The sequence below is a fragment of the Vulpes lagopus genome, chromosome 15, assembly GCF_018345385.1.
Source record: "Vulpes lagopus strain Blue_001 chromosome 15, ASM1834538v1, whole genome shotgun sequence".
NCBI classification, from domain to species: Eukaryota; Metazoa; Chordata; class Mammalia; order Carnivora; family Canidae; genus Vulpes; species Vulpes lagopus.
Window position 1 is genome coordinate 18,681,914 of NC_054838.1, and position 12,689 is coordinate 18,694,602.

Here is a 12,689-nt window from a genome sequence, read left to right on the forward strand (position 1 = left end):
ATTTCAGTCATTCAGTGTCATAATGCTTTGTGTGTCTCCTGCATGTCTCTCTTAATAATATCAAAGAACTAGGGCAGCCCGGGTGGCTCAGCGGTTTAGCACCGCCTTCAGCCCAGGGCCTGATCCTGGAGTCCAGGGATCGAGTCCCACACGTCGGGCTCCCTGCATGGAGCCTGCTTCTCCCTCTGCCTGTGTCTCTGCCTCTCTCTTTCTCCATGTCTCTCATGAATAAATAAATAAAATCTTTTTAAAAAATTAAAAAAAAGATATATGCACTGCTGTGTTTATTACATTATTTACAATAGCCAAGATATGGAAGCAACCCAAGTGTCCAGGTATAAATGAATGGATAAGGAAAATGTGATATATTAATATCACATGAATTCATTAAAAAGGACGAGATTGTGCCATTTGGGACAACATGGATGGACCTAGAGGGTATTATGCTAAATGAAATAAATCAGACTGAGAAAGACAAATATTGTATGATTTCACTCTACTGTGGAATCTAAAAAAATCTAAAAAAACCCCCCAAAAAAAACAACCCCCCCCACACACACACAAATGAACAAAGAAACAAAAAGCAGAACCAAACCTATAAATAGAGACAACAAGCTGATGGTTGCCAGAGGGAAGGGGGTTGGGGAAATGGACAAAATGGGAGAAGGGGAGGGGGAGATACAGGCTTCCCGTTATGGTATAAGTCACCAGGATATTTAAAGGCTCAGCATAAAGAATAGAGTCAATGATGTTGTAATGGAGACGTCTGGGAACAGATGGTAGCTACACCTGCGGTGAACACAGCATATGCATAAACTTGTTGAATCACTACATTATACAGGTGAAACCAAGGTAACATTGTGTGTCCCATTCAGACTAAAAAAGAAAACAGACCATCGACTCCAGCCACACAGGAAGTCTCAACAAGACTCCAGAATCGCTATTAGGGGGACCTATTCCTGTCTCCATATTTCTGTGGGAGGGGAGGGTGGCTGCCACTAAGGCCACATTTGTGGCCTTGCCCCTGCCTCCCCTCACGCAACTTTTCCTCAAAGGAGGAACACATCTCTGGCCAGAGAGCTTACAGAAGGGCCTCTCTTGAGAGTTGCCTATCCTTGGATTTGATTATCCTTGGATTTTTCCAGGGAAGTTTCTGAGACCAGCTCTGCCTCTACAGAGTGGAGGTCTGTAGTCTGCAATTCAATTTACAGTGTAAGTGTGTGTAGGATGTCTGGTATTCAAGATCCTGATTGTGGCCTCAGCTCAAGCTAACTTGCCTAATCAGTACAACTAACGATAAAGCCACTGTTTTGGTCTCTTTCTGTCCGACCCCTTTGTCTATTCCTTAATTGGTTTAAAACGAAGGAAGGAAGGGACACCTGGGTGGCTCAGTGGTTGAGTGTGTCTACCTTTGACTCAGAGCATGATTGTGTGGTCCTGGGATCGAGTTCCACACCAGGCTCCCCACGGGGAACCTGCTGTTCCCGCTACCTGCATCTCTTTCTCTCTCTCTCTGTGTCTCTCACGAATGAATGAATAAAATCTTTTTTAAAAAGTAATAAGAAAGGGAAAAATGGGATGCTATTCAACAATTATTGTGGTAGACAGAATAGTATCTCCCCAAAGATATCCATGTCCTAAATCATGGCATCTATGTGTTACCTCACATAGTGAAAGGGACTTTATGGATGTGATTAAGGTCCAGAATTTTGAGATGAGGAAGTTATCCTGTATTGTTAATCAGTTGAATTCTTAAATAAGAAAAGGGAGGCAGAAGACTGGGTCCCAAGGGACATGACCTGAGGACTTGAGCTGCCACTGTTGGGGCTCTGAAGATAGAAGAAGGGGACAGTGAGCCAAGGAAGGTGACAGCATTAGAGTAGCAATAAGGCAGGCAGGGGCAGACTAGTCATACAGAGAAAACCCTCTAAGAACACCCCAAAATTTTTAAAAATACCCATGTACACACACTCTTTTAAGCAACTGAACTATCAGAAATCTTCAGAGCTCAAAACCTCGGAGTTAAGAGAGCATCTGAGCTGGTGTTTGCCCTTACATCCTGCCAATTCCCTGATGGCCTAACGCCTGGGCCACAGGTCACTTGAGGGGGACAGGGGACAAAGCTTAGGTCTGAGCAAAGGGACAGGCACATGGGAGACCTCTGCACAAAGCCAGGATAGAAAAGAGAAATACCCTCTGTCAACTGGAGGAGTCTATCCCACAGGAGGAAACTGGGCCTTAAAACTAGATCACATACAAATAATTCAATGTTTTAAAACAATAATAAAAAAAAAAAAGGAAAGAAGCACAGAAAATGTGAGACAAGTAGAAATCAGACAAGAGAGTTGAAAATTGATCAGATGAGTTAATTGTCAAAATAAATGTATACAGACTAAACTGGCCAGTGAAAAGACAGATATTGTAGATTGGTTAAAAAGTGAAAACACATCTGTATCCCACTGGCAAAAGCTACATCTAAATCAAAAGAACAGTGAAAGCCTGTGACTGAAAAAGGATGGAAGGACAATACCAAGAAAATAATAACCAAAAGGAACACTTCACATTGGCATGCAACATTGGCTCTCCCCTGGATCTCCAGCCTTATGGCCTATCCTGTAGATTTTGGACTTGCTAGTTTCCATAATTACATGAGCCAATTCCTTAAAATCAATCAATCAACGGATATCTTAGAAATTTCTTTCTCTACACACACACACCCTATTGCTTTTGTTTCTCTGGAGAACCTGGACCAATAGATAGATATAGATATATAGATATACATATTTATATATTTGCAGAATAAAAAAATGTATAAAAACATACCACACACATATAATGGAGACTAATCAGCAAAGGCAAAACTCACTTCTTTGAAAATAATCATAAAAAAGATAACTCCGGCAAGAGGCACCTGGGTGCTCAGCCAGTTAAGCATCAACTCTCGGTTTTGGCTCAGGTCATGATCTCAGGGTTGTAAGAGCCCTGTGTTGGTTCTGTGCTTGGCAAGGAGCTGGCTTCAGATTTTCTTTCTTTCTTTCTTCCCCTCCCTACCTTCATGTGCACACACTCTCTCTCTCTCTCTCTCAAAAAAAAAAAAAAAAAAGAAAGATAACTCTGGCAACATATAAGAAAACAGAGGGTACAATTAAGTAATATTATGTATATAAACAGAGATACAAGAAGTGTAGCAGATCTTTAAAAAATATGATAGGCAGAGAGACTAGGTTAAGTGACTGCCCTTGATTTTGGCTCAGGTCATTATCCCAGGGTTGTGAGATCCAGCCACAAGAGGGCTCTGTGCTCAGCAGAGAGTCTGCTTGAGATTCTCTCTCTCCCTCTGCCCCTCCCCCTACTCAGGAGCATGCACATGCATTCTCTCTCTCAAATAAATATTTTTAAAAATCTATGATAGCCATATTTATGTTAACAAAATTAAAGACCCTCAGGCACCTGGATGGTAGAGTCAGTTAAGCATCTGACTCTTGGCTTTGGCTCAGGTCATGATCTCAGCCCTATGATGGGCTCCCTGTCAGGTGAGGAATCTGCTCAGGATTCTTTCCCTCTTTTCTCCCTCCCCCTCTGCTCCTCCCTCGGCTAGCATGCAAGAGGGTGTTCTCTCTCTCAAATAAAAAAAATGATATCTATTTAAAAAAACCCAAGAAACAAAATTAAATATCTCAGTAAAATGCACAAATTTTTAGATAGATATAACTTACCAAAACTCAACCGAGAATTTAAGCCATTGTTTATAACTATGAAGAAAAGAAAATCTTTCAGTGAGAAAACACCAGGTCCACTTGGGTTTCGTAGGTCAATTCCTATACAACTGTAGCAAATACATAAGGAAGAAATGATCATCCCAGTTTTACTCAAACTCTTTTAGAGAATAGAAAATGAGCCTATGTAGCCCTAAAGTTTTGGAGGAGAGCTCTGCCAGTGAGGGGAAAAATCAAAATGATGTCTGTTGAACTGTGCTTGCCACCATGGGCCATTCTGATCTCTTTACGCAAAGAATCGTTTTTGATATCTCAGCCCATTGGACATCTCCAAACTTCCATTCTGAATGTCTCTGGGTCATAATGAAAGCCGAGCACTCTCAATCTGAGTCCTGAATGAGAAACAGGCAAGTTTTGGTTCTGCCCCACTTACTGATGACTGCTATATGCTGACCCACCTCAGAGAAGGCTTGGACAAGACCAATTAACTGAGCATGTTCAGTGCATGGACTTATCAGCAGCCTGAAGTCATTTTTTTTTTTCAGAATATGCCTATTTTATTAACATCATGCTTGAATAAATAATTGGCTACTGCTAATAAAATTAAACCTCTGTTTACAACAGCCCCCAATATTCCATGTTGACCATTCACGCAGAATTTGGTGTAAAAAGTCAAGTGAAATGTAGACCCTGAGCTATTGAGTAATTATGCTTCAGTATAAAAATAGAGAATTAGTCTTACAACCGAAGATCTGAACAGGAACACAAACCACCTCTCTGTGGGTTTTAGCTTTTGTGGAATAGGTCAGGATCTTAATAGGGGTGTAAGGCAGGAAGAGACTTGCAGGATTTTCTCATTTTGAAGACTTTTGGGAAAGGTGTGAATAATCTCAGCCTTGACCAGAACTTTCTCTGCTCCAACTCTAAATCTTAAAAAAAAAAAAAAAAAAAAAGCAAAAACACCAAGACACGAATCAGAGTTAGCAGAGAGGTCCAGAGCAACCTTTTTTTAACTGTCATAAAACAGGCTCCTTTTGCCTATTCCTTACTGATGGGTACAGCTTACAGATGACTGCTTGAATGAACTTCTACCACAGTGAAGAGGAATAAGTGGTCCTCTGTGTCCTGACCACGGGGTTCTCTGGTACTACTACAGAAATGGCCTCACACAGCAGCCACTGAACCTATTAGCCCACAAATTACGCTTCATGCAAAATGACAATATGTGGCAGTTGTTCTGGGTTATCCAGAGGGATGTACTTGAGCAATATATAGTTCAATTTCAATTGTCAACAGTGTAATTCAACTACGGTATTATGTGCAGACCAAATCACTGGGATTAATCAGGAGCAAGAGCAAAGGTTAACACTGTACTGGAAGCTAACAACAATGGTCTTTTGTACTAGAAACAAATCATTTTGACAAAGGTTCCGGGGTCTTTAAAGTCACCTCTTTCCAACTTTCTAGTACAGAATTTTGAGGTTCCGATTAAGTACAGTCACACCCAGGAAACACTCATTCAGGTTTCAATAATTCAACCTTATAAGGAGTTTCATTTACTAGTCCTGTTTCTGCCATCAATGCATTTCTTTTCCTCACACCTCCAGAGCCACTGAGTGCCTTGAGATAAAGGTCATCATGTCATGGAGCATATCTGGCATGTGTGCGTCAGGATGTCCTCTCAGAGTATCCCTGGCCTGGTTGTTTAAGTGATAATATCCTGATTGCTTGTATTGTTTACATTGATTTGGAGGAAGGAGACTTTTTTTTTTTTTTGCATTAAAGACTTAATTACATAAATATTGATATCACATGTCCAAGTGTACTCTTTTTGGAGAATTTCAGAAAATGAACCTGAACCTATCATAGTACAGAGTAATTAATAAAGGGAAATCCCTTGTTCTGAAGTGTTACAACTATGAATCATCATTATTGAAGGAACTGTGTCCGTTTTAGGAGGAATCCGTGTTGTTTTTGCATCAATGATTGCTCTGTGGGGTGTGTAGGAAGCCAGTAAAAATTACCTCCATTTGAAATAAGTGGTAATTGTGTCTTCGAAAGTGAGAGAATACAGTCCCTGAGTACTCATTTGAGCACCTTAATAGATGCAAAAGCAATCATTCAAAATAATAGGAAAATAGAAATACAGAAAGGACGATATAGATATTCACATAACAATGTCATTTCTGCAGGATTTGTGGCATCATGATGTGGTAACGCAGTTTTCAAACTTTCTCCTGGCTGCCACGCTTTCAGCGAAGGAACCCTTACTTGGAAGTCTGATATGTAAGAGATATGAGAGCAAAGTCACTCTGGTTAGAGGATTGAGAGCAAAACCAGAATTTGACCCCTCTCCCAGTTAACTCTTCTCTGTAGATGGCCCCACAGAGCCCCCAGGGCTCCATAGCACATCATCATAAAACCAATGCAGGCATGACAGCAGCCAGGAAGAGACTCAGATGGCCCTGGACTAAAAATCCTGACATTTACCAGCACTGTAACCTTGGGTGGTGAAAATCCTAATGTCAGTACCAATCTCGACAAAACAGTAACTTACTGACTGAGCACTTAATATGTGCCTTATTTGCATTAATTTAATCCTCCCAGTAATAGGAGATGAGTACAAATACCATTATTTTATATATGAGGAAAGTGAGCTCAGATTGGGATTAAACCATTTGCCTAAAGATCTCACATCCAGTCAGTGCTAAGTAATGGAGCTGGGATTCAAACCCCAATAGTCCTATCTCCCTGGTCCACATCAACAACCTTAAAAACTCTTAAGCTCTTTGGTCCAGTTTGGCCCAGCCACCTCAGATATCGGGAGGGTGTTAATAATCTTGTGGAAGAGCATCTTGCACAAAGGCATTCAATAATTATCATTCTTGTCATCACAAATGGTGTAGAGTGTATACCCTCCAGACACTCACTAATTACCTCAATGTTCAATTATCTGCCAAATAGCTCCTGTCAAATGTCTGTGTGAGCCAATTACTACTTGAGAGATGGTTCACAGGACAGGCCAATCACCAAATCTTCAAAAAAAATTAGTGATTTGAAAAAAAAAATAGTGATTTGTTTTTCCAGAAGAATCAGTGAAAGGTACCAGAAAAAAATAATAAATGAAGTTCAGTGCACAGCCAGAGAAGATACATATAGAAATGAACAACTAGCCCCAAACCAACAATAAAGAGAACCTATTCGCAAAAGTAAATAAAATGTGCATGTAACGAGTACTTATTAAACACCTAATACGTGCTATAGACCAACCGAGGTGTTGGAGATGAGCGGCAAAGCATCTGTCCTCATGGAACTTACAACCTGGTGCAGGAGGCCGATGATACACCAAGAGACAAAAGTGAATGTAATAGGTCAGGTGGTGATCAGTGCTATAAAGAAATATAAACAGGATATGAGAACAGAGTGATGGGAGGGGGAGGAGGCCAATTAAAGAAGGTCAGGGAAGACCCCTCTGATGTGGCAACATTTTGGCAGAGATCAGATCTGAGGGTATCTGGAGGATGGCATTCCAGCAAAGGTGGAGGGCAGCAAGCACAAAGGTCCTAAGACAGTTGGTGTGCAGGCTAAAGCAAGAAGATGGGAGGAAAGTGACAGGAAGGGTGGCCATAAAGGTGGCCAAAGGCCAGATGGCAGCTAGAAGTGCCAGCTGTGTTGACTTCAGATTTTATCCCAAGATGGGAAGCCATTGATGTGCTCTGGAGAGAGGAATGCTGTGATTTGATGTACGTTTTAAGGATTGCTCTGCTGCTGTGTGGAAGAGCCCATAAGGGCCAGGAGCAGGGCAGAGACCTCAGAAGACTATGCATGAATCTTGCAGGCCCAAGGGAAGTCTAGCAAGGCATGCACAAGTCTTATACAATGAAAGGCACAGAATTCAAATGGGTGAGACAAGGTCCTGAATAAATCAGAACTCTACAGTGTCCCTAGAGAAGATGTACCATAATAAAGATTTCTTATCCCTCATTAATTTATCAGAAGCCAACATTTTATAGTGCTTACAATGTGCCAGGTACTGTTCTTGGCACCTTATGTGTATAAAAATAGCAACCCTCGAAGGTGGGTTCTACTATCATTCCCATTCTAAATATGAGGAAACTGAGGCCTGGTTGGGTCAAGAGTTTGTTGTAGAGCAAGGATTTGAGCCAAGCAGCCTGGCTCCAGGAGCTCCTCCCAAACCAATTGACCAATTGGCAAAGAATGCCTTGGGATGTCTTAAATTGCCTCGCTACAGAACTCTCACACCTGTTCCAGTCACCACAGCCTAAAGAGGGTTCAACTAAGGAGGAGGATGAAGGAAAAGGAAGAAGGGAGAACTTTGTGCTGAAAAGGCAGAAGGATGGGCCTCCTGGGTTCTGTACAACCCATGACGGAGGCCTTTCCTCCTTGTCCATCCCAGATCCTCACCTGCAGATCCTGTGTTAAGGCAAGGCCCTGAGGGTCACATACAGCTCTCTGCAACAGGGCACTTCGCCAGCAGCTTCATCATTTTAGGAATGCCAATGTGGAGAAATTGGGAGGCAGGAAGAGAACTGACCCCATGCCAGCTGTCTTCTTTAGGAAGTGTCCATTCATCCTTCACAGCCATCCAAGAGCTCTAAGGTTTGAGGGTCTGACCCTGGCTCTGATCTCTTTTATTTTTTTTTTAAGTTTTATTTATTTATTCATGAGAGACAGAGAGAGAGGCAGAGACATAGGGAGAGGGAGAAGCAGGCTTCTTGTGGGGAGCCTGATGCATGACTTGATCCCAGGACCCCGAGATCATGACCTGAGCCAAAGGCAGATGCTCAACCACTGGGCCACCCAGGTGTCCCTGTGGCTCTGATCTCAATGCACATGAGCCCCTGGCAGCTTCCAGACGAGACTGTGTAAAAGCACTGCTAGCAAATCCACACTCTTGACTGTTGCCTCTCAGTGGGGCTTTGGAGTCCCTAACCTAGAACAGGACATCCCAACCTATAGAGCCTCTGAAAATCATTAGGCCTCTCAAGAGCTATTCTGTTCACTGAGAAATTAAGAGCCTGACAGATGACAGAACATGGTACAGTCCCACCAAGAACATGAAGAATCTTCAACACACGATGCCTCCCCCAACCCTACCCTGGGCACCAACACCCAAAAGCCTCAGTGAGTCAGATTCTCTCTTCAGGGTGGAAAGTGAAGCAAATGTCTGGCAAATGGCAGTATCAGGTACCCATGTACATCCTGGGCTTTAGCCACACTTAGCCCAAGCCTGCCTCCCTGGCTTCCTCCAGCAGAAGCTCCACACAATAGAGAGCCAGGGCCCAAAGAAGCACACCCAGCATGGCAAACAAGGCCACTGACTTATTATCAGGTCAGGACAGAAAGAGGACCTGAGACCTTCAGGAAAGATTTTCAATGACAGATTTATTCTAATCAGTCTGTATTGATTGGGTTCCCCCAATCAAAGAGTTAATTAGCCCAAATAGCCCACTGGCAGTCCTTTCCAATTAACCAGTTTTGCTGGATCTTTTCTAGGGAATATTGCTAACTGACTAATGTGAATGTTAAGTCAGTTATGATAGGTAAGACACAATATGGCATAAGGGACATTTTTTTTAAAGATTTTTTTAAAGATTTTATTTATTTATTCATGGGAGAGAGAGAGAGAGAGAGAGAGAGAGAGAGGCAGAGACACAGAGGGAGAAGCAGGCTCCACGCAGGTAGCCCGACATGGGACTCGACCCCAGGTCTTCAGGATCACGCCCTGGGCTGAAGGCAGGCGCTAAACTGCAGAGCCACCCGGGCTGCCCAATAAGGGAGATTTCTTTTTAAGATTTATTTATTTGAGAGAGAAAGAGAGAGAGAGAGAGAGAGAGAGCGCATGAGCAGAAGGGGCAGCAGGAGAGGGAGAGAGAGAATAGAATCCTCAGGCAGACTCACTGCTGAGCACGGAGTCTGATGCTTTTGAGCCAAAATCAAGAGTCAGATGCTTAGCCGACTGAGCCACCCAGGTGCTCCAAGAACATTCTGTAGGTGATGAGGTGAATCAATACCAAACTGCCTCCCAATTCCCAAACATACTGGAGACCAGCTGGGGAAGGGAGTCGACAAGTGCACGAGGGTGGCAAAGTTGCCAGACTTGGAGTTTCACTTCAGCTGGACTGTGATAAGCCATAATGTGCTCTGGAAAATTTGCAGTAAAGGTAACCCTATTGCAGCCAAACCTCCTTACATCTGGGACCCATGCTGGGCCACGGTTTGATACATGCTAACACCCAGTGTGCCCACACTGTCTCGGCAGACCTAACCTCATGCCAGGATTCAAAGAATTCTACAAGTCTAAACTAAAAAAAAAGAGATGGCATGCACAATAAAATAAAATAAATCTACCGAGGGGCTTCTTGCTGTGCCAGAAAGAAAAGTCAAATGCGAGAAAACAGTTTCTCAAGGGTAGAGGGCGCGAGCCACAGTTGTGAGGTCTCCCTGACTGTACCTGCGATGATCCCATCCATTTGCTCCAGGGCAGCTTCCAGTGCATGACTGGCATCAGAAGCCATGATGCCTTTCCCCTCCGTCTTCTCCTTCTCTTACTGAAAATTCAAGCACAAAACAAAGGAAAAGTTACAGAAAGGTCCACACCATGCATGCAAGACCTCAAACCCTCCTTTTCATCACGCAGCACAGTCTCACAAGAATCCTAGCACGCAACCGCACCCCTGCCCCTGATTCTGACATCTGTAGAGGGAGACAAGAGCTCCATCTCCATGAGCCTTTAGTATATGATCCCACTCACTTCTGAAATTAGGAGCCACCATTAGGGTCCCAAGTTCCAGAAGATTTACAGAGAGCACTGGGGCAGCTCCCCTACAAGTCAGGATAAGTGACTCAAAAGGACGTGCCCTCCAACAGAGGGGATCAAGACAGTCTCGACAGGCACACATCTGTCTTCCAGCTGCATTTGTCCAGCACCTGCAATGGGTTGGGTAGACACGGTCCAGGCTGAGACCTCCACTACCACTTTCACTTCTCAGATGTCAAAAAGGGGCCTGGCCTAGGAAGGCTGCCGGCACACTGTCGTGGGGAGAGTTCTGTCCCAAGAACCTGGAGCACTTCCTCTTACCATTTTACTTCTACTCTACCCAATACCATGCAAGGAGCAGCATCCCATCTCCTTGGGACTGGAGAGCTTCTCCAAGCACACTCAGTCCAGCCACTCCCCCAGTGCTGAGTCTCCTGTCTAATGGGGAAGATGGCAGTTGGTTCCACCTCTAGACAACTCTGCCTCTACAAAAGGTCTTTTAGTTACACTGTCTTCCTGCAGCCTCTTCTCATTTTTCTTGCTTTGCTTCCCACCCACTCCCTGGGTGGCAGGGACAGACTTACAACAGTATTTGTAATCTCTAGTTCACGTCTATAAACTGGAGGCAGGAGTTGTTGTTTTCTCCATCAGCAAAACCCATGCATATGCCCAATGGGCCTAAGTGCCATGGAGAACAGAGGCCTGGCTCCTCCACGGGTGGCACAGGCCAGGAAACAGAGAATCTCGAGGGTCTCCTTGGCTCATATTCCCTGGGAAGTTGGACTTTCAAAGAGAAGAAAGTAAACTGAACAGCCACAGGAAAGTGGCTTTGGGGATGGTGTGGATAAAAATTTTAGGACCACAAAGAATCACAGGGGACTGGACCAGGCAGCAGCAGTTCAAATAGTCTGGGCTTGAACATTGCTCTGCCATTTATTCTGTGATCTCTGAGCCTCAGCATCCTCATTTGTAAAAGGGGGAAAATACCAGCACTTAACTCACCAGGTCCAGGTCATGATTAAATGAGGATTTAATATTTCATAGGAAATACTTAGTACATTCCCTTATAGATAGGAAGTGCTCAATATATGCTAGCTGTTTTCGTTTTTGTTTTTGAAGTGAGGCAATCATCTCAGGATGTATTTGTGCCAGGACAGCTCACTGGATGAGAGACTTTAAGCTCAATAGGGTAGGCTCAGGGAGGGAGAACCCAGGTAAGTCCAAGAGGCTGGTTCCCCTAGGCATGGCAAAGAGAGATAAGCAATGATGCATGTTGGAGGGGGAGGGTGGTGATTCATAGGAGCAAAGGCCAAGGAAGGTTTGGGAACAGGCACTGGGCTTCAGCAGGCCAAGAACCATTGCACAATCGACTCGGGAATGAGAACCGGAGTTTGTGGAGGGGGTGGGAGCCTCATTGGCACCTTGGGGCTGTGGCAGGAGCCAGGCAAGGCTGTAGCAAAGAAGAGAGTTGCCCCTGCTGAGAAGAGCAGCCTGGATGGCTGGAAACCCCAAACTCGGTGTGCATATCTCAGGATCTGGATGGAAGCAAGCTTAGGGTCAGGGTGGGGGTGGTAGTGATGAAAGAAGTACCAGAAAGGGGGGAGGGGAACCAGAAACAAGCCAATAATCAGCACATTCCCACCTATTCAGAGACGCTGAAGATCTGAAATACTTCCCCCTGAGGACTTCCCACTACTCCCAAAGAAAAATCCAAACTGCTCGCTCACTGTGATCCATGAAAGAGAGGCAGTGTAGGATCTGGCCAGGCCAACCCCATTGCTCATGTTCCAGCAGCATTGATCTCCTGTCTGCCCCTCCCCCTCCAACACACTCCAAGACACACACTCCCACCTTCACCTCTGCAACCTTACACCTGCCATCCCCTCAGCCCTCAGTGTGCTTTCCCAGCTCCCTCCATGGTCGATTTATTCTCATCTTCCAGGGTTCAGCTCCCTTCAGCTCCCATGTGTCTTCCAGAGAGAGGCCTTCCTTGCACACCTCCATCTACAGCAGCCCCTTTGAAGCACAGCAGTTCCAAAGTATCTGGTCCATATCCTTGATTCCTTGCTAACTGGCCTTGCTCACCCATCTCAGGGAGGCAGGGGGATCCTGTCTACCCTGTTCACCCCGTGTGTGCCCAGTGCCTAGCATGGTGCCTGGCATGAGGAAGTTTATGAGTAAATGGGTAGGTC

General features: G+C 44.3%; 1 protein-coding gene across 7 annotated transcripts in view; it reads right to left on the reverse strand.

Annotated features, from left to right (window-relative positions):
• Positions 1 to 12,689, reverse strand: part of PPFIBP2 (PPFIA binding protein 2) — a 147,103-nt gene that overhangs the window by 104,135 nt on the left and 30,279 nt on the right. For all 7 annotated transcript variants that reach the window (XR_005983897.1, XM_041730031.1, XM_041730028.1 and 4 more), the window contains exon 2: positions 10,192 to 10,288. Coding sequence is in view for 6 of the 7 variants with exons in the window: in XM_041730031.1 (XP_041585965.1) it covers positions 10,192 to 10,255 (64 nt within the window). In the remaining variant the exon portion in view is untranslated. The remainder of the gene's footprint in view (positions 1 to 10,191; positions 10,289 to 12,689) is intronic.